At 37.2% G+C, this 21,177-nt stretch overlaps 3 protein-coding genes across 7 annotated transcripts in view; 1 reads left to right on the forward strand and 2 right to left on the reverse strand.

Moving 5' to 3' along the window:
• Nucleotides 1–671, reverse strand: part of kif19 (kinesin family member 19) — a 52,316-nt gene extending 51,645 nt beyond the window's left edge. For 3 of the 5 annotated variants that reach the window (XM_017482687.3, XM_017482688.3, XM_017482686.3), the window contains exon 1: nt 255–670. In XM_017482687.3, coding sequence (XP_017338176.1) covers nt 255–293 — 39 coding nt within the window. In that variant the 5' untranslated portion in view covers nt 294–670. Of the gene's footprint in view, nt 1–254 lie in introns of all 5 variants that reach the window. The other 2 variants (XM_017482689.3, XM_053685218.1) reach the window with 1 other exon arrangement.
• Nucleotides 672–2,540: 1,869 nt separating this feature from the next.
• On the reverse strand, nt 2,541–11,861 carry dnai2b (dynein, axonemal, intermediate chain 2b). The gene is made up of 13 exons (XM_017482783.3): nt 11,722–11,861; nt 11,045–11,235; nt 10,265–10,426; nt 9,333–9,454; nt 9,045–9,187; nt 8,696–8,809; nt 7,529–7,668; nt 7,168–7,290; nt 6,860–7,083; nt 6,369–6,504; nt 5,990–6,136; nt 4,911–5,144; nt 2,541–3,450 (listed from the first exon to the last, which is right to left on the reverse strand). The coding sequence occupies exons 2-13, from the start codon at nt 11,228–11,230 to the stop codon at nt 3,427–3,429; spliced, it is 1,755 nt and encodes a 584-aa protein (XP_017338272.1). The 5' UTR covers nt 11,231–11,235; nt 11,722–11,861; the 3' UTR covers nt 2,541–3,426.
• A 2,844-nt stretch (nt 11,862–14,705) lies between these two features.
• ppa1a (inorganic pyrophosphatase 1a) lies at nt 14,706–19,799 on the forward strand. The gene is made up of 11 exons (XM_017482838.3): nt 14,706–14,892; nt 16,006–16,070; nt 16,448–16,501; nt 16,963–17,082; nt 17,520–17,606; nt 18,293–18,419; nt 18,501–18,628; nt 18,772–18,857; nt 19,083–19,152; nt 19,408–19,447; nt 19,671–19,799. The coding sequence occupies exons 1-11, from the start codon at nt 14,832–14,834 to the stop codon at nt 19,697–19,699; spliced, it is 867 nt and encodes a 288-aa protein (XP_017338327.1). The 5' UTR covers nt 14,706–14,831; the 3' UTR covers nt 19,700–19,799.
• Nucleotides 19,800–21,177: the final 1,378 nt, after the last annotated feature.

The raw sequence follows: 21,177 nt of genomic DNA on the forward strand, positions 1-21,177 counted from the left end.
TAAGAAGCAAAAGAGAAAAAGATACTTTTAAATACAGCATCAAGTAAAAGACATCTTGACTCATATGCCAATATGACAGGCAAAATTTTGCAATAACTGAAAATATGTCATCCGAATCCTGCAAATTGTATTTGGGACAGTTCTAACTAGGACTGGGTTATAATATGATGTCATAATAAAGCCGTGTTCATTCTCATCATGGAATATTAATGCAGAATAAATGAGGTTGGTGAAGCCTGGGTTGTCCTACTTACTGTTAATTGATGGTCCTTCGATTCTCCTGTATCCTTCATGGTGATATCACCACCTCCCGATCAGTCACTATGTAGATCTGAGTCTCAGTAGAAAGGCAGAAGAATCAGCATCTGCAATGGCACCATGTTTCACACGACGATCCGCCTGCCTCGACTAGTGCGTGAGGACATTCACCTGCTTGCACTGATCCTCTGCTTTTAAGTGCTCCAGTAGAGACACCGGTTATTAATTTATTACATATAGACAGTCTACGTGTCGTCAGTCTTTCTATCCCGTTCAAACAGACCAGTCTGTTCCCGTTCGTGTGTGTAAAAATGTGTCTCCGTGCTGTTCTCTGAGATCAGAACAGTGTTGTTTGTCCCCTTAGAGATGAGGAGTGAAGCCTCATATACCCACCGCGTCATTAACGCAGCAGAGGTTCAGCTCCGGTTCCTCGGTAGAACGTGCTCAGCTGTGATCACTGCGCCCCCTATGGACAAACAACGTTACTGCTTCTGCGTCCTGCTACAGCAATTCATGTAAGGTTCAGTTTTAACCCAGGACACGAAGACTTCCATGAAGGAACCCCTGATAACACTTATTATTTTGATGGTGGAGTGGCTGGCCGCCTTATGTCCCAGGGCGCCCTCATGTCTGTTACCCTCTGGCTCGTCCCTTTAGTTATGCTGTCATAGCTAGTCTTGCCGGAGTCCCTTGCGCTCACTTGAAGTACATTGTTCTTAACCATTACGGGACAATAAGCATACCAAATCATTTCTCCCTCTCTTTCCCTCTCTCTCCCATTCTCTTTCTGTCGGGCTACACATGATACTCCTGAGATACCAGTGAACCTGACTCCTTCTGCACTCCCGACCTGCCTGATCCATCCTGATGCCCAACTTCTGGTTGGAGTTCTCATCAATTGAAAGTCACATGCCGCTGCTGAGAATAACCCCACACAGTGCAGTCTAAAGATCATGGAAATTACTGAGGATGGTACCACTTAAAAACTATAAAGATGGCTTTGGACCTCAATTCATATGAACTGTTATGCTGTGATGGCTAGGACTACAATTGATATGTCTGGTAAGGGAAGTGCACCATTTCTGACAAACATAACCTACAACATATTTTGAAAATGATTATAGATGACCATCCATGCCATCACAACTACACTCTGCATGAGCTCCTTTCCTGTAAAAGGTAGAATCTTCAACACATTGCTACCCCCAACACCAACCTGGACTACACAAGATCCTTCCCAGCACCACCGTAAGATGACCCTAGTATACAATTTATTGCATAGATAATGCACAGATAATGCTATTGTGCTGCTATAAGACACATATTACTACTGATCATTTTCACTTCTACCTTTCTCTATTTTTCTATACAAATTGCATTATAGTAGAAAGTGTACAGTTTACAGGCAAATGTTTGCACTGGTTCTTTGCATCTAGTACTGTTCTGTTGCCATATCTAATTAGCATGCACTCTCAAGTAATTATTTAATATTTTGCACTCATCTGACACTGTTGTGTATCTGCATCTTGTGTAGTCCTGTGTACTGTGCTACAGACAGTCTATACGAGATTTTACAGAGTTGTTTTTTTCATTGTTGCAGCCAAAATTGCTTGATTTTGTTTTTTTATATATATATTTTGGCTTTTTTTTAAAAATTGAGATGAAATTTGGACGTTTTTGTCCTTTTTTGCAGAAAACTACTTGAATTGGCGAAATTGTTTTGCATGGAATATTTTTGTCTTTCGCAGTGATGTTTGTTAGTAAATGAGACGTTTTAGCTGTACTCATGTTTTACACACGTGAAAGAGTGCTTTGAGTGAATGCATGTTGTGATGACGTCACATGATGCGTCTTGGCCCAAATCTGTGGAAAATCGGCAGCAATTTTGATAAATTGCGAGTTCCTCCAAATGTTGCAGAGTTTGCTTGATTTTGTGTTCATTTCTGCAATCACAAAATTGCGAAATCTTGGAAGGCCTGTACAGCATTGTTATGTGATCCTGGAGAAACAACATTTCATACCAATGTTATATGGAGGAATGGTAATAAGACAGATTGACTTGTTAAGAATAACACTATGTTCCTAACACTAACATTTCCTATGAACTGAGTCATGTTAGTAGTTACAAAATTGTAGTAGAGACGTCTCTTTATTCTGATTGATTGTAAATTGGTGTTCAAGAGCCATCGTTTTTTAATTCTGCTTTCAGAGCCTGGGCACACAGAGACTGAGTTTTTCCTCTGAGCATATAATTTGCCAAATATGTCACCAAATTGCACTTGAAAACACTTACCCCTTTGATACAAAAAGTATTTTAATATACTGTAAATTTAAATGAATCTGACAAGCTGTGTTTTGTTGAGCAGGTGGTGTAAACAGTCATTCAGATTCATGGGGCGTGGTAATGGAGAAGCTGCAAATGGGGGGGTCAGAGCACACAAACTATTTCATCAAGTAGATCTGTCAAAATTTGCAAGGCACAATGACCGCATGTGTGTGGTTTATTTTCAAAATGGCCAGCTGTTACAAAGGAGCAGGACTCAGTAGTGGAAGGCGTTTGGAACAAGAGATCAGTATGTTTTCTAGCCATATAGTGAGACTTCTGACATTTTAAAACAAATATAACTAAAAAACTGTATATTACTTATATCAATAAAATATAGACAGATTTTCATTAGCTTACTGTATATTGCAGTTTGTCAAATCACTAGATGTAACAGTGAAATGTAATTTTAAATATAATGTGAATTGTAATGTAAAATGTATTGGGAAACAAATGCTAGGGAAAGCTAATGAAGGCATATTGAATGAACCCACAGTGCTACAGTGAGTCAAAATTGTTTTCAAATTTTACCTCAATCAGTAATTTATTTTTTATTTTTATTTTTTTTTTACTTTATGCAGAAATGTCAAATGACAAACTCACCTATTGGATTGAATGCATTTTCTCACAATGTAAAACAAAAACATAATGTGTGATATACATTTTCTTTAATCAACCTTTGCTTGGATAAAAAAAAATTAATCACTGTGTTAGCTGTGCAGTTCCAGCACTATTTGAAGTAAGAGATAAGCTGTGTGAGTGCTGTTGGTGAAAATGTGTTTCTCTCTATATTTCCATGATTGTGATTTGAAGAAAAAGAAGCGACGTTGTGGTGACTCTTCTTCTCACAGTTCCTCTTCACCATTCTCCTGGTTGAGTAACAAACATAGCAGTTTAGAAAATATCTAATAGAACTACTGTTCTAGACACTGTACAGTAATCGCTATGTTGTTAATGTATGTCCATCAAAACCTGTGTAGTAAGCCAGGGGCTCTTGTGCAAGTAGACACAAATAAAAATGGTCATCGACTAACAAACCAAATAAAGCTTATTGATATTTCCTCCTTGTGCCTTACACAATGCATGTTCCACATAGTGCTATATATAGGCAATAGGAGGCTTATCTCAGTGGAACAGGCCACGAAATCAGGGTGCAATCTGCCAAAGCTCCACAACCCAGGGCAAGTGCATTTCAAATGTTACTATGAGAAAAATGAGCGATATTAACAGAGGACTTTCCTGCGCGATAAAACTGAATTTTCTTTCTTTAACGATGAAATGATGCAATTCCTGCTCACATAGGTATTTGAATAATCTGTAAAATGCAGGTTATGGTTCTCATTTGACAGGCGTGACACCTGATTTAATCTTGATGGAAAGTGCCTTTAAAGCTGAAATTTTAAACTGAAATTTCAAATTGAAACTTGCACGAAATAATGGTAAATAAATGGTTTGCACTTATATAGCAGTTTTTTAACCTTAGTGGTTCCAAAGCGCTTTACACTGTGTCTCATTCACCCATTCACACACACACTCACACACCAATGATAGTAGAGCAGCCATGCAAGGTGCTAACTTGCCATTGGGAGCAACTTGGGGTTCAGTGTCTTGCCCAAGGACACTTCGGCATGTGGAGTCATGTGGGCTGGGAATCGAACCACCAACCCTATGATTAGTGGACAACCCGCTCTACCACCTGAGCCACAGCCGCCCAATAACATGAAAATAACATTTTCAGTAAATGAATCAAAATTGCTTATTCCAATTTATACCATCTGAAATCGCATTGAAATCTCAATTCTGATTGAATAGAAGGTGTTGATTACTTTTCTACAAGAGCAGCTTTGACAATACTGCCAGACAAATCATAGGTTTATATTAGTGCACTAGTTCTAATACATTATCATTTCTATAGTAACAAATTGCACAGGGACTTGTATTGATTTAAAATGTTTGCAACTATTGGTATGGTAAGTTTTCTGGTATAGAAAAGTCTTCAGGATGGAAAAGCTTTGTGGGGTTTTTTTTTTTAGTAACAAGCTGCATTTTCTATCTTAATTTCAAGAGATATAGGTAAGAATGATATAGGTGTGGTTTACAGCTGTTATAACATAAGTGATATCAGGAATTAAGTTGTTTATCTGACATCTATGTAACTATAAATGTAACTATAAATGGTTAAGTATGACGTACATACATATTTTATAAATAGAAAATTAACCCTAGTTAACTAACCCTAACCATTAGCATGTCAGGCATGTGAAGCAGATTGCACATCCTATTTTGTTTTATTGCTTACATAACAAATGTTTTGTAAGGAATTCCTGACCTTGTTTTCCTCCTTCTCTATTTTCTCCTCTTTTCCACTTTTCTTCATTTCTGCCTCCACCATCTCATAGAACTCTTTCTCTGCACGGGCCACCAGGTCCTCGGTGCTCTCCTCTCCCTCTCCGTTTTTGGTTTCTTCCTCCTTGCTCTGCTCTGAGCGGCTGCGCTCTTTCAGACGCATCTCTCTGTGTCGAGCCTCCAAAATCTTCTCCCGCTTTGTCTCCCGTTCAAACATCTGTCAGCATGCATACACATACTGTATGTTACTTTCGAATTCATAAGCAGCACAAAAGATCAGCACAGAACTCTCTGGCATTAATGCCACATCATAAAGTACTATAGTTCTGAACTAAGTCCTGAACAGGATAGCAATTTCATTGCTATCCTGACTTCCATCCATCGATCCATTTTCTGTAATGCTTATCATACAGGGTTCTGGGGGAGCCTGGAGCTTATCCCAGGGGACTCGGGGCACAAGGTGGGTGATACCCTGGACAGGGTGCCAATCCATCACAGGACACAATCACACACCCATTCATACATTCATTCACACTACGGACAATTTGGAAATGCCAATCAGCTTAACATGTATCTTTGGACTGGGGGGAGGAAACCGGAGTACCTGGAGGAACCCCCCGAAGCACAGGAAGAACATGCAAACTCTGCGCACACATGTTGGAGGCGGGATTCGAACTCCAAATCGTGGAGGGGCGAGGGATACTTCATGAGCCAGCTCTCCTGACATAGAGGAGGCCTCTACTGAATTTATTTTTACAAATTTTAAAACTGTTTTGACATTGTAAAGAACTTACATAGCCTACATGAAAGAAAATCTAACAAAACATAAAATGCCATTTGCTTTCAGTAATTGGAAGAAAAAACATCTCTCTTTCTTAGGAATAAAATGTTCATGTATCGATATGTAAATTATTTTACAAAATAAATTAATTGAGCATGTATTATTTGTTAGATAGATACTGTATATCCCACTTATGTAGGAACTGTGTGTGTATGTGTGTGTGTGTGTGTGAGTGTGTGTGTGTGTGTGTGTGTGTGTGTGTGTGTGGATTTGTGTCTCACTGCTGTAGCCAGCGCTTTCTCATTTTTCTGCATGGTGCACAGGCCTGATGAGATCTCGAGCAGAGCGGCAGTGCCCAGCTGTGAGCCACACGCCAGAAAACGGCCGTTATCCTGCACACGCATGCTGTACAGAGCCTCGTCACACACCTACCATAAGCAGTACAAACTTCATCACTTGGTAGACATATACAGTCCTAAGTCAAAGGTAGAATCTTTTTTTTTATTCTACTGTTTAGGAAATAAGTGTCATTATAATCACCATTACTTTATAATAATTGAATTAAAACAATTCAAATTACTGAAGTACTGTTTGATAAACAGGACTGTTTGATACATTTGGGTTAGGAGGTAAGACTGGGACAGAGTTGAGGTATCCTACTTTAAGAGTGAGTGTTGGGTCATTCTGCTTGAACAGGAAGTCCCATACGTCTAAAGTGCCATCCATTTTGACAGTGAAGAAGACTGAAGGTCTAACAGGGCTCCAACATCCATCTGACAGGTAGGCCATGTGATATCTGTACAGGAAGAGATAACAGAAATCATTTTTGCACCAAATGCACTGAAATTTGAAATATTTCCATCCCCATGTCCAAGCAAGTTGCATATATATTACTCAAACATCAATGTTACTGTTTTCTTCATGGAAAAAGAGAAAACAAGGAAGCATGCATGGAAAAACAAGGAAGCCGGAATACCAAATATAGCTGTGTGATGTTAAATACTTCATTACCATACTTTTTTTAGTATAGCTTCATTGACAAGATTAAATGATAAAATTGATGCTATTTGATTACTATTGAAACAGACTCTAGGAGGCAGTTTTAAGAGACTTCACTAGTCTGGGTAGTAGTAGTAGTTAGATGCACTTACTTTGTCCACATGATGGAGGATTCCCTAATGTCCTCAGACCAAATACGAGCGGTCCAGTCAGCCACGGTCAGGAAGTTCTTAGGAAAGAACGGGTTCCTCTGCAAAGCGTATATAGGCCCATGATGACCACTATACGTGCATACAATCTTCTCCCCTGGAGTTTTGGCTTTCCGGTTGCATGAGACCACCAGCCCCTGTTCCGTCCCAACCATGAACTTTGTGGGCTGGTAAAACAATAACTCCACATATTAATCCATATTTTTCATATTTATTCTCCATTTGCAATTCAGGATATAGAGGAGTCTCACCATGGTGGTTTCAAACTCCAGTGAGATGGCACCCAGTGCGTTTTCCAGCTTCCCCTTCTTGCTGGGGTCCAGCACCAGCCTTTCTGTGGGCTCACTCATCTTCCGAACGTCCCACCACAACACCTAATCCAATACACATGTTTACATATAAGCTTTATACTGTAGCGGGGCAAAAGATAAATTAAGCATATGGAAAGAGAAGTGATTGTGTATGTGCACTGAGTCCCCCAACAGGCCAAGACATCACAGTAAGATGCCCTGTCATGCTATGATGATCTTCAGCACAGTGTTATAGGGAAAAACATGGTTGGTGATCCGCATCATGATGACACAGCTTACTGTGCTGTTACTGTGCACTGACCTGACCATCAGTGGAAGCTGAGAAGAAGTCTGTGCCTGTCTTTGACTGCAGCCAGATGACCTTATACACCGGGTCTCTATGGCTGTGCTCAATGGCAGACATCTCAACCGGCTGGCTGCCTTTACGTGTGTCCCAGTATGCTGAAGAGAAGCCACTCATCACTCAGTTGAGTCTTACGTTAAAAAATACACTTTAAATCTACAGCTATCAGCACAACATACGTCAATTAACATTAAAATAAACGTTAATATTTTGTGTCAGACATCTAACCTGAAATTGCCTTACATATCAGTCTTACATAAGTAATGGCATTTTAAATTGAACTGCTGACAGAAAAAAAAAGAAACATTTTCCATTAAATGTTCACTGAGAAATGAGCGTGCTTAGGGCAGCTAAGAGGAATCAGTCTCCCATAAAGTGTCAGAATTAATAGAAAATCAAATTAAAAGCAAAGGTTGCTCCAGGTTAGGCATTAAGACTGAAATGGGGTGACTTTATTATGTAACACGTTTACACCCAATAAGAGCACAATCCTAAAGTGTTTTATTACTCTTACACAACAGCATTCTGCAAATGCTAGCAATTGTTCTTTATTTAAAGAACTTACACAGGGACCTGTTTGGTGGACACTCCACATAAACACATAAACATTTACAAATTTGTGTAATTGCTAATTGTATGGTGAATACAATGGTAATTGCTAATTGTATTTTCTGTGCTGAAAAATTTATTTAATATTTTTGGAAAGACTGGCCAGTGCCTGTGCTTTGCAACAGACAGAGGTAAAGCTGTAAATTTGTGCCGAAGTTTTCCAACAAGGGAAAGTCTTTGACATTTCTCACTAACATGACAAGCTTCTTTTTTGTTTTATTAATTTAAAGAGAACATAAAAAAGAGAGGGTGGTGAGGCAATGACTGTTTATAGCTGGTGTAACATAAGAAGTAGCAGGAATTAAATTGTATGTTGGATTTCCCATAACATTAAATGTAACTATAAATGGATGAAAATTATAACACCTTTCTTAAATTGACAAAATGACCGTTCAGAATTGAGAATTCAACAGAAGTGCATCATAATATATAATATTACTGATTAAAAAAGCAGTGATAAGCAGTTCAATATAACTTGCTTCTGTCATGATAAAGATGTAGCTTGCTTGTCCTCACCAATTTGCCCATTGTAGCTTCCACCGACTAGGATATGCGAGTCTTTGGGGTTATACTCCAGAGAGACGAGTGGAGAGGCAGATTTCAGGGTCAGCTCAGGTTTATTCGGATTCTCTGTACGTAAAAAAAATAATAATCGCAGAAAACACAGCAGGACTATTAGTTATAAAAAACGTTAAATTATCTCCATTGAAGTCATTAGACACTTCTGCATCATCTGTCTGTTAAAAACTGATTAAAATTTTAGTGTTTGATTACATGACATGCAAAATAGTTTGATAGCTTTCCTTAACAATCACCATTACAAACAACCAAACCACAACCGCACAACTGGATGTTTTTGCCATACCAATGTCCCAAATATAGGAGTCGTAACACATGTTTTTGCTGAATTTCTGAAACTCTAAACAGGAGTAAGCCACAGCAAGCTTGCGGCCGCCATCAGGGTGCCATGACAGACTGGTAGCAGTGCGTTTCACCTCATTCGGATCTCTGAACACAGATGAGATCAGAGAAGGAGTAGAAAATTAAAGCCAGTTCTCATGCAATCTCATCTGTCCCCAGGGACTCATCCAAACAAGATCATTTCTAGCACTAGTTTTTGCCATTATGGAGTCATACTTATCAATAATCTCACCTGAACACATTGATGGTTTTGGCCGAGGGCTGCTCCTCCGTCTCCTCTACTACCTCCTCTTCCTCAAAGTACTCCTGATAGATATCAATGGCATTGTTCTGTCTGATACAGTGCTCCATGTGCTACAGTAGAGAGAAAGACCGATCTGTGATGGAGAGATCCACCAGTGCGCTACTCAAATTTGTCATAAATGACACCTTCTACTGAACGTGCAAAAAAATGTATCAAAGAAAAATGTATAGAAAAAAGATAACAAAATTTACTGCAACAATTGTGTCCATCACAAATATTAACACAGCTAGCGGAGCATGCAGGTCCTATGGCTAAACATTTCTGGATACTATGTAATTCTGTAATAATGTTCATATCAGACATGATAAGTTTAAGCCATGCAGGCTATTTTGTAACTGTACTCATAATGCAAAATGTGAATTTAATGCTGTGTTAACAAATCTAAGCCAAACATCAGTCAGAATCTGTCACTGGAGAGCAGTTAACTAGTTCATTCCATTCATTCATTCATTTTCCATAATGTTTATCCTACACAGGGTCGCAAGGGAGCCTGGAGCCTATCCCAGGAAACTCAGGGCACAAGGCAGGGGACACCCTGGACGAGGTGCCAACCAATCACAGGGCACAATTACACACACATTCACACACTATGTACAATTTGGAAACGCCAGTCAGACTACAACACATGTCTTTGAAATGGGGGGAGGAAACCAGAGTACCCAGAGGAAACCCCATGACGTACGGGAAGAACTTGCAAACTCTGTGCACACAGGGTGGAGGCACTATTCAAGCCCCCAAACCCAGAGGCATGAGGCAAATGGACTAACTACTAAGCCACCTTGCCCCTCCTCGTTAATTATTTCATTCTCCAGATAATTTGTGTAACCCACTTAATCTATAAAATAAAAAGACACACTCACACTCCCAAGCTGCATGATGGTGTTCACATAGTTCTCATCCTTCTCCACTTTCTTCCTGTAGCGAATGGTCTGTTCCATTTCTTGGGGATTGACATCTTTTGGCCACCCCCCCTCCACATGGTTTATTCCACATGTCTCAGACTCAAAGCGCTCTGTGTTCACCTGGAAAGAAAAAACCTATGATGATAAGTGACTAATGCTAACCCTGAATGAGGATTTGCTCATTCAGCCTCGCTAGCATTAGGGAGGTCAGGCACTGATGTTGTACAAAGAGGCTTGTCTCATAGTCAGCATGCCAGCTCATCCCAAAGGTGTTCAGTGGGGTTGAGGTCAGGACTCTGTGCAGGACACTCGTGTTCTTCCACTAGAAACCTTGGCAAACCATGCCTTCATGGAGCTTGCTTTGTGTACCGGGGGCATTGTCACGCTAGAAGAGTTTTGGGCCTCTTACTTCCAGTGAAGGATGAAGGGAATCTGCAATGCTTAAGCATACAAAGACATCCTATACAATTGTGTACTTTCAACTTGTGGCATCAGTTTGGGAAAGGCCCACATATGGGTGTGATGGTCAGGTGTCTACAAACTTATGGCCATATAGTGCATTTATACTGAACCAATTTTATTGTCATAAGCATTTTGGACATTGCTCTAGGATCTGCTCTCCTATTCAGAAAAAAATTACCTATAAAACCTGACTTGAGGTATCATGTAATGGAGCAATGTTGAATGAGTAGAAAAAGAGTGTCATTAATAGTGCCCTGAATGATTTCCTGTACTAACCTCATGCTCAGACATTTCCTGCGTGCACTGTATGGCTACATCACATGGATCTCGGGCTATAAAGTCAGCAGCGAGAGATGGGTCAGGCAGAATATCCACATGAAGCTCAGCTGGCCGGTCCGAGAAGTTACACTGGCGACCAAACTCACTGCGTTTCTTAGTGTACACGTACACAATCTCCATCATGAATCCTACAAATCAATGTTCAGTGCAGTTAGATGGATAAAGAGATGGACAGAGACAGTGAACAAGATGACAGACATTGTCATAAAGCAGCTTAACTGAAATCTGGATGTAGATTTAGATTTAGATCAACGATGAGGAAACCTTGAGAGGAACCAGACTCAAAAGAGAAGGTATATTTTATTATCTAATAGAAAAACTAATAACATAACTGTTACTAATAGACCTTATATACTTGATTCAATAGAAAATGACAACACGTATGTTTCATGGAGAAATGTGTGGAGCATGCTTATCAAACAGATTTTTAGCGACCTAAAACAAAACAATTTAAATTAGCGGCACTAAGTGTTAATCTGTAGATGTGTTTCAGCAGGATGTTAGTATCAGGTCTATTACAATGTTAAAGATAGCTAGTGTTTATACAGAGCACGGTTAAGAATGGCCAAGTTTTCGTAACAGAAAGAGGTGTTTTTGCGCTGTCAAATCCTTACCTGAACTGTGACTTGTTAATATTAAGTAAACTTCTCTCTTTCGTGCTCTCTCTCTTTCTCTCTCTTTTTAGACTGAGATTATCACGAGTTTTCTCCACACATTCATATTAAACCCAGGAGTTTACTGTAATCATAGCAACAGTCCCCTCCCACTCCCGGAAGCGCAGCTTTTTAAAGGACTAAAGCGCTCAAAGGCTAAAATGAAATAAAATAAAATAGAATAAAATTATTTAAACAACGAAAGGTTTGTGACACGCTTTGTAAAGTGTTACTACAATATTTGCAGATTAGCAGTAATTAAACTAGTCAACTATAGTATCATGAGTATAGATTCTGTTTCATTATTTTTAATGAACCCTTTCATGCAATAATTATGTATTATTATTATTATTATTATTATTATTATTATTATTATTATTATTATTATTATTTCCAGGTTATTGAGATAATTATTTTTACTACTTCAAATGGTAAGTCATGTGAATTTCGACTTTTTGTAAATATCAAACACTAACAACAATGGATTGTTCATGAGTATAGTAGGAATACCAAGACGTAAGATTCTACCTAAAATACAGTGTGTTTATTAAAATAAAATAAAATAAAATAATAATAATACAAATAAAAACGTGTAACATTCAGATCTAAAATATTTACTGTTGTAGTTTTCTCGATCAAAATATAGCAGTATTCTTGAGATTTACGGCTGATGAAAGCTCAGTTGATTTGGGAGGTAAATCAAATACAGTATCTTCAATTGAAAGAAATCAAAGCCACATATTACATAAAGCTACACATAACATATTTTGTCTAATTTGTCTAATATATTTCATTTTTGTGGGCAATATATTTTGTAAAGATAGCTATACATGCTAGACAGATATACATGCTGTGCTGACATCTTAAATTTCCCTAAAATAGCCTTAAATAGATTATTCCTAAGTATGGACACTGTGCATGAAAGGATTAAAGCAATTTTTGTATGGTACTGTGAAACTATATTACATCACCGTTGTTGTTGTTGTTGTTGTTCTTTTTCTTCTTCTTCTTCTTATTATTATTATTATTATTATTATTATTATTATTATTATTATTATTATTCCATGCTACGATTTACATTTAGTTACGTTTAATTAATATAATTAGAATTACAGTAAAGTTCTCAGCGCCCCCTGCCGTTCACAATAAGCAACATTCCCTGTACTCCCCCTCCCTCCACCTTGTTGTTGTTGTTGTTGTTGCTGTTGTATTTCTTCTTCTTCTTCTTCTTCTTCTTCTTCTTCTTCCTTACCTTATATATACGTTCTAATGATTTTAGTCATGAAGTCTCAATAGCTTTTTTCCTTGACAGCAAGCCAGCCAACACAAGTGACTGTCATATTTGACAATTTATTAGATCTCTTATTTCACTTATCATTTAGAACCATACAGAATCAGGTAAGTTTGTAAAATAATGTACACTCCTATTTAATTGGATTTGAGTCACTTCAGAGTGAAATGCATAAAGTGTGGTCATTTATACCCCTGCATACTAAAAATGCTGACTCAATGTTGAACATTCTGGTGGGAAATGAATCATGTGAAGTGCAGTCTCTCAGCAGGGTGACATCAATCCTTAAATGTCATGTCTAGAAGGGATGATAAAAGAAACTTTGAAATGTATTAATGAATACTGAGAGTTTCAAAACAGTCAGTGTATAAACTCAGCAAAAAAAGAAACTTCCTCTCACATTCAACTGCTTTTATTTCCAGCAAATTGCTTAACGTGTAAATATTTGTATTAACATAAAAACATCCAACAACTGAGACATAAACTGAACAGGTTTCACAGACATTTGCTGAACAGAAATGGAATAATGAGTCCCTGAACAAAGGGGGTGGGGGGTGGGGGGGGGGTAACAGTCAGTAACAGTCGGTATCTGGTGGCCACCAGCTGCTTTAAGTACTATAGAGCATCTCATCCTCATGGACTGCACCAGATTTGTCAATTCTTGCTGTGAGATGTTACCCCACTCTTCCGCCAAGGCATTTGCAAGTTCTCCATCCCGTCTGGGGGGACATGGTTACATGTTACATGTAATTTTCCAGTGCAAGGACAATCAGCTGTGCTTCCTCTCTACCTGTAGCACTGTCTTAGGCGTCTTACATTGCAGACATTGCAGTTTATTGCTCTGGACACATCTGCAGATACCATGCCTCCCTGCACAAGGTCTATGGTCTGTTCATGCAGGTGAGCAGGAACCCTAGACATTTTTCTTATTTTGTTTTTCATAGAATGGTTTCTTTAGTGTCCTAAATTATTTTAACTATGACCTTAATTGCCTATTGCCTGTAAATTGTTAGTGTCTTAAAGACTGTTCCACAGGGGCATGTGCAATAATTGTTTATGGTTCATTGAACAAGCATGAAAAACATTGTTTAAAACTTTTCCAATAAAGATCTTATTTGGATTTTACTAAATTATCTTTAAAATACAGTCTCCTGAAAAAGAGACGTTTCTTTTTTGCTTAGTATATTTAATGCTGTAGAAAAAAAAACCTCTGTGAGGGTAGCTTACTCATATATTTAACAATAAATTAGAGGAAAAACCAAAGAGCTGGAAATAAAAACAAGGAGACGACACTAATTCCATGAAGTACAGTTTAAACCTTCTTAATTCCTACCTCAGTCCCATCTGGTGCCATCTAACTGCTATGCAAAGACTTTTAATTTAGATTTGCTATTTAAGTGTTTTCTGTAATTGACAGCTACACAGGAGCTTAAAAGCATTTAAAATTCATGACCCAAATCACAGATTTCTTAATTATAGAATATTTACCGTCTATAAGCGTCTAAGGTTTATCATTATGCATCAAAAAAAATGCAGAATTTTGAAGCTAACAATATCTTCCATAAACACAGCACCATCATTAGGTAGATAACCCTTTTTTCCCCTTTTAATGCTCATGTGACTTCTAACATAGGGATAAACTGCTCACCAGAGGCTTAAGAGCCACCATATGTCAACTACCCCGAGAAGGGCCTCATCCTTCAGGCTTTCTGAAAGAACCTGTACAGATTTAAAGGGGAAAATCTGAGCTTGACATTAAGAACAGCACTGCTACATCAATATGAGCTTCAGTACTGAAGAGAGAGGACAAGCCAACACACAGGACTACAGAGTCTACTTTAGTGAGTAACCTCATATCCTTTTAACTTAGTCATTTCTATTAACTGATATTATGGAGTATTATATGTATAGAGAATTTTAGGATCTAATATTGGATCTAAACAACTAACTGTTGTTTTCACCATCTAATGCATCTAATGCACCATCAAAAGCATGTCTTTTACTGATGTATCTTTCATAGATGAGTCGGTCCGTTGAACAGGAGTTCCAACTTGCATATATCAGCTATTTTTAAATTTCTTTTTCTTTTTTCTCTCCTTTTTTTTTTTTTTTTTTTATAGATATAGTCAATGTTGTCATTCCTTCTGTGTACCCAAAAATGTTTCCATAAAAACCTTTTTTTTTTTAACATCTGAGCTGTTCATAAGCATTAATCGTTTGACAAATGTTTGATTCTTGGGTATGTTTATGAGGCAGCATGACAAGAAGGATGTAGAGATGCTTACTGTACTTACTTCACATTTGTCGTGCCTTGCTCATATATCAGTTATATAAATTATTTTATAAAATCCGATACTAAGCACTGTTATTTTGTCAATTTTGAAAGAGATTTAGCAATGATGAACATTCACTGGTCAGAATATCTATAATATATGTAGAATAGAATAACTATGTCCAGTTCAGGGAAAAAATAGCAATGAGCCATTTAGAATCTGAAAGAGTCAGCTCTTATTTGTGAGCTGAGCCGAATTATCTGACTCACTGAAAAGAGCCAGAATTCCCATCACAAATGTTAGTGCTCCTTAGTGGTGTATAGTGATATACGTACAGTATTTTTTGATTGTTTGTTTGTTTTTTTAAATCATATTGTAGCTTTTAGTAGTGTTTTAACTTAGACAGTACTGTGTAATAGATGAAAAATAGCTTCCCTCATAGTAACAGGCCTAAAGAATCATCAGTTTGTGGCAGTAATGGTTCAGAGAATAAGGTTTTAAGACTCAGTAGGCACTCAGCCAAATAAAGGTAATTTCACATAACTGGTTTAAATAAATTCTGAATGAATCTAATGAAATTTAAGTTTCATAATATAACTTTTTTCATGTTTCAGTAATAGCGTATTATAGATTGTGTATGCATGCTATCAGATCATGTGATGAAACCAACTCTTTTCACAGAAAACTCAGATGGAAAATACATATCTCCATTCCATGACATTTCCCTTTATGCAGATGAGGCCAAGGTATGCAGATTTTTATTTGAATTCTTTTGTTTTACATGCAATTGTTGAAATTTAAAGAGAACCACAGCTAACTAAACAATCCATTAATCACACTAAGAAAAATCTGTTCTGTCTGTAAGAAATGCATTACATTACAGTCATCTATAAATATCTATTCTACTAATGATTCTTTCTATGTTCTTTTTATACTCTGCCAGGCTTATATGTTTTAGACCCTTTTAAAACAGAAACAAGAGGCATAGGTAGAGAGAAAGCAGAAAACAAATTGTGAAACTACTTCATGTTACAACTTGCTAAGCTGCAAAATCTGTTCACACATTATAATTTAGGAGGGAATCTGTTATCACTTAACATACTTTTTTACAAATTTTCACCAGAATATCTTCCATGTAGTTGTTGAGGTACCCAGATGGACGAATGCAAAGATGGAGGTATGGACTGCTCTTATTGCTAGTGGATATCACTGATAGGAAGCATGATTTCTTGTCTGATATCTGAAAATTCTGTATATTTTCTGTATTGCTTTCTGGGACAACATTATAGTTTTGAAACAATGACATGCCTTTTGACTCTGATCTGATCAACTGCAAATACAATATGTCCTTCTGTCACTCAGTCAGATGATTACATCACATCTTGTACTCTTATCAGCAAGCTCATTAAAGTTTGACCCATTTTATAGTAGCAATTCAAAATTGCATGAGTCAAGACTTTTATGACTATATTATGCATTCATTTAATCATTCTGTATTTGGAAACAAAAGCACACTGACTTTGAAAGATGAGGTAATTTTTTAGATATGCAAAAATTACTTATATCACAAACATGATAATTGCTATTGATGATTTATTAACATTATCAGATGTCACACATAATCTTTGGATTCCTTAGATCGCAACCAAAGAATCACTGAACCCACTGAAGCAGGATGTGAAGAAAGGAAATCTGCGTTATGTGTGTAATGTATTTCCACATAAAGGCTACATATGGAACTATGGAGCTTTCCCTCAGGTCTCTTTATTAACCATTTTACACATTTAACATAAAAGATGTTTAAGATAAACATATTTCCAGTGCTGTGCAAAGGGAAAATGACAGTTTTCTAGCCAGATGTTTTGGAACTACTGAAATGATACTGAAATTATTCAAGCATCAGATGTGCTTCTGTAACCTGATTTCACTTCAGAAAGAGCATGATCATTAATACATGAGTACATGGTGTGTTAGATGAATACATTTTTTAGAAAGAATGGGGAATTTTTTTTTTTTATTTATCTTACAAAAGTGACACATGGATTGTCATCTACAATATTAACTATAATACAGTACGTAATTTCTTTCCTACACTAATTATGTTTAGTTTGTTTGATCTCAGTAAGTCCAATTTTATCCAGTTCTTCTTCCTAGTCTCTTTCAGATAATTCGATTTCTTTTCTCTTTCATGTTAGACATGGGAGGATCCAGGACACACTGATAGAGACACAAAATGCTCTGGAGACAATGACCCCATTGATATGTGTGACATCAGTAACAAGGTAAAAGAAATTAGAATGATAAGGGAATGGGATTAATGCACACAGAGGGGTGCAAATGGCTTTTTAAAAAAAACGCTAGAAGCACATACAGAATAAACTCTTAATCCCATAAACTACAAGAATTCGTCAACAGAGGCAGACTGTGAGCCACCACAAGCTGCCTGGACAGCTTCAGTGCATCTCAGGATATATTCTGCAAGTATCTCGAACTACAGAGATGAACAACATTTTTCCAGAAGATATTCCCTCACTTGGTGTTTTGGTGATGGTTGTAGAGTGCAATGTCAAAATCTCCCAGTTGAGTTGAGGTCTTTTCACTGTAGCAATCATAGCACATTATTTACATAATTTTCATGTTCATTAAACCATTCCTTGACTCCTAGTGCCCTGTGCATGGGGGTGGGGTCATACTGGAAGAGACCACTCCCATCAGGATAGAAGTGTTTCATCATAGAACTGTTTCCCTCAATGGCAACATAATTTTTTAATTTGTCACTCTGCATTTTCCCTGTCGTGGAATAATGTGTTTTATATGAGCAACTAAATAACAAGCCAAGAGTTTCAGGGAATGAAAAACAAAGAATTAGCTAGGCCAAATGGGTCAACAAATGATTTTTAGCTAATTTTCCTTTGAAAATTTTCCTTACATTCCTGTCTCCTAAAATACCTCCCACTCATTTCTGCAGGTCTGCTCATGTGGAGAAATCATCAGGGTGAAAGTGTTGGGAATTCTTGCACTGATAGATGAAGAAGAAACAGACTGGAAAGTGATTGTGATTAATGTTGAGGATCCTGAAGCTGCAGACTTTAATGGTGAGCTTCTGAAGAAACTTTAATCTGAACTTACCAGGAACTCAGTTTCCAGCTCTGGCTGCATGCCATCATTTTTTACAGATATTGAGGATGTAAGGAGGCTTAAGCCAGGATACCTGGAAGCCACAGTGGACTGGTTTAGAATGTACAAAATACCAGATGGGAAACCTGAGAATCAGTTTGCATTCAATGGTGAATTCAAGAACAGGGTAAAGTGAATGTATGATGACACCAACAATGCTTTTTTTTTTTTTTAAATTGTAAACAGTAAAAAGTAATAATAATATTAAAAAACCTACTATTTTCACGGTTCACTTTGAGTAACAATGTAACCTTTATTATTCACGGCCAGGACTTTGCCATTAAGACCATAAAAGATACCCATGAATATTGGAAGGCATTGATATTGAGCAAGACTAAAGCAAAGGAACTTAACTGGTATGGCAGTGAACAATCAATCACTCTCTACTAATATACACACATTTTTTTCTAATATCAATGCATTAATGATTTAATTAGTTTGAATAAGACCTGGTAAAAATTGGGTATGATATATGACACTATGGCAAAAATGAATAGGGTTAAAGATAATCGGGTTAAAGTATTGTTTAAAATCTCTTTAACATTTTGGTGTATTCTCTTTATTTCTAATGTATGCTCCAGCCTGAATACGTGTGTCACAGACAGCCCATATGTCTGCTCTGGAGTGGATGCCAAAGCCATTGTAGACTCAGTGAGTGCCTTACAATCAAAGCCCACAGGGAGAGGACTTAAAATATTAATCTTTTGACATCAATAGACATATAGGAAAATGAAACTAATCTAAATGAATATATCTCTAAATTCATTACCAATGTGTTACTGAATATCTTAATTAATAATGAACAGAGAAGTCATAATGTCATAACATTTTGTATCTCGTGTTGAAAAGAAAACTGCTTCATTATGCCATGAATGTGTTAATCGAATAATATTTCTTCCCTCTCAGGCAAATGCATATGTTGCATCAGAGCCTATTCCTAACTCAGGTATGTAATTATTATTACTCTGTACATGAGATTCAGCCATCACTGTTTTTCCTCAATGTGCAAAACTGCACGTAATACTGATGCAAAAAATGTTTATTTAAGCAATCCACAAATGAGCTTTACCTTCATTACACATTTTCTTTTAAAAAATTAATGCAACTGACAGGTTGATTTCATGGTTTTTATTTGTTGACACTCATGCCAATCATTTCTGCATTTCCAGCTGACAAATGGTACTTTTACAGCAAGTAATCAACGGGGTACAACAGATGACTGACTACTAAACAGGAGGATGCACTTAGCTAATACTGTGTGTGTGTGTGTGTGTGTGTGTGTGTGTGTGTGTGTGTGTATAAATATAAATATATATATATATATATATATATATATATATATATATATATATATATATATATATATATATATATATATATATATATATATTAGAACATTCTTGTCAATTGTGCTTGTACATTTTCCCAATTAGTACATAACTGAGTGTTGCTCTTGGCAATATGCGTGCTTTTAATTAATACTGAATATCATTTGGATCAGAAAAATGATGAATAAAGCTTTAATTAATTACTTTTATGTTTGGAACTATAGTTGTCTAATGCTACAATAAATAGGTATTGTACTGAAGAAACCAAAAACCTTAGACACAGATATATAAAGACATAATATAGACAGCGAGGCTGTCTTTGTTTCTTTGTAAATTATTATTATTGTTATTATTATTATTATTATTATAAAGCAGACACCAAAGCAACATTTGTTTGTAGTCTAGCAAGCTACATAAAAGTCACAACTAACATGACATTAGGTTACATCTTAAGAAATATGCCAGACTCCAAATAGTGAATATTACTGATGTAAAAATAAAATAAACATTTATTGATCAGTGCTTGTGTCAATTGTTTGTTGTGGTCAGTGAGGCTAGGGAATATTTTACTTCTATGTTAGCTAGTTAAACTCGCTTGTTCCCACACAGCATTACTCTCATTGACAGTCCTAGCTGTTGAATAATGATGAAATGAAAAGAATTTTCAGATTTCCCAGAGATTATTAAACTAGCCTATCAAAACAAGATTTACCAAGATGCACAGTTTTGAATTGTATGACATTAGTAACCACACTGAGGACACCAACAACAATAAGAAAAAGAAGACGAAGTAGAAGAAGAAATGTCGGTGGCTTAAAGGTTAGTACATTTGCCTAGTCACCCCCCTGTGTGTGTGGAGCTTGCATGTTCACCACCCTTACTTTGAGGGTTTCCTCTGGGTACTCTGGTCTCCTCCCCCAGTCCAAAGACATGTGTTGTAGGCTGACTGGCATTTGCAAATTGTGTGTGGGATGGGTTGGCACCCCGTCCAGTGTGTCCCCCGTCTTGTGCCCTGAGTTCCCTGGGATAGACTCCAGGTCCTCTGCGACCCTGTGTACGATAAGCAGTACGGAAAATGGATGAATAATAAATATCTTACTTGGTGGGGCTAAGTGCCACTCTAGCAGGAAGTATGCCGACCCCTTAACCCCGTCCACTGGCAGATATTTTTTTTAAGTCCTCCAGAACAGCAGATGGCGATAGACAGTTAAACACACGTCTCTGATCTTACTTCCTGTCGTATCAGAAGAAACGTTCCCGTGTCCTGTCTATGGCTACCGCGGACGCTCTCTGGCACAGCGGCCCGAAGCTAGCGGCTTATTCATTTAGCTAATGTGCATTATTATTT

Source organism: Ictalurus punctatus, chromosome 13 (genome assembly GCF_001660625.3).
Source record: "Ictalurus punctatus breed USDA103 chromosome 13, Coco_2.0, whole genome shotgun sequence".
Lineage (NCBI taxonomy): Eukaryota > Metazoa > Chordata > Actinopteri > Siluriformes > Ictaluridae > Ictalurus > Ictalurus punctatus.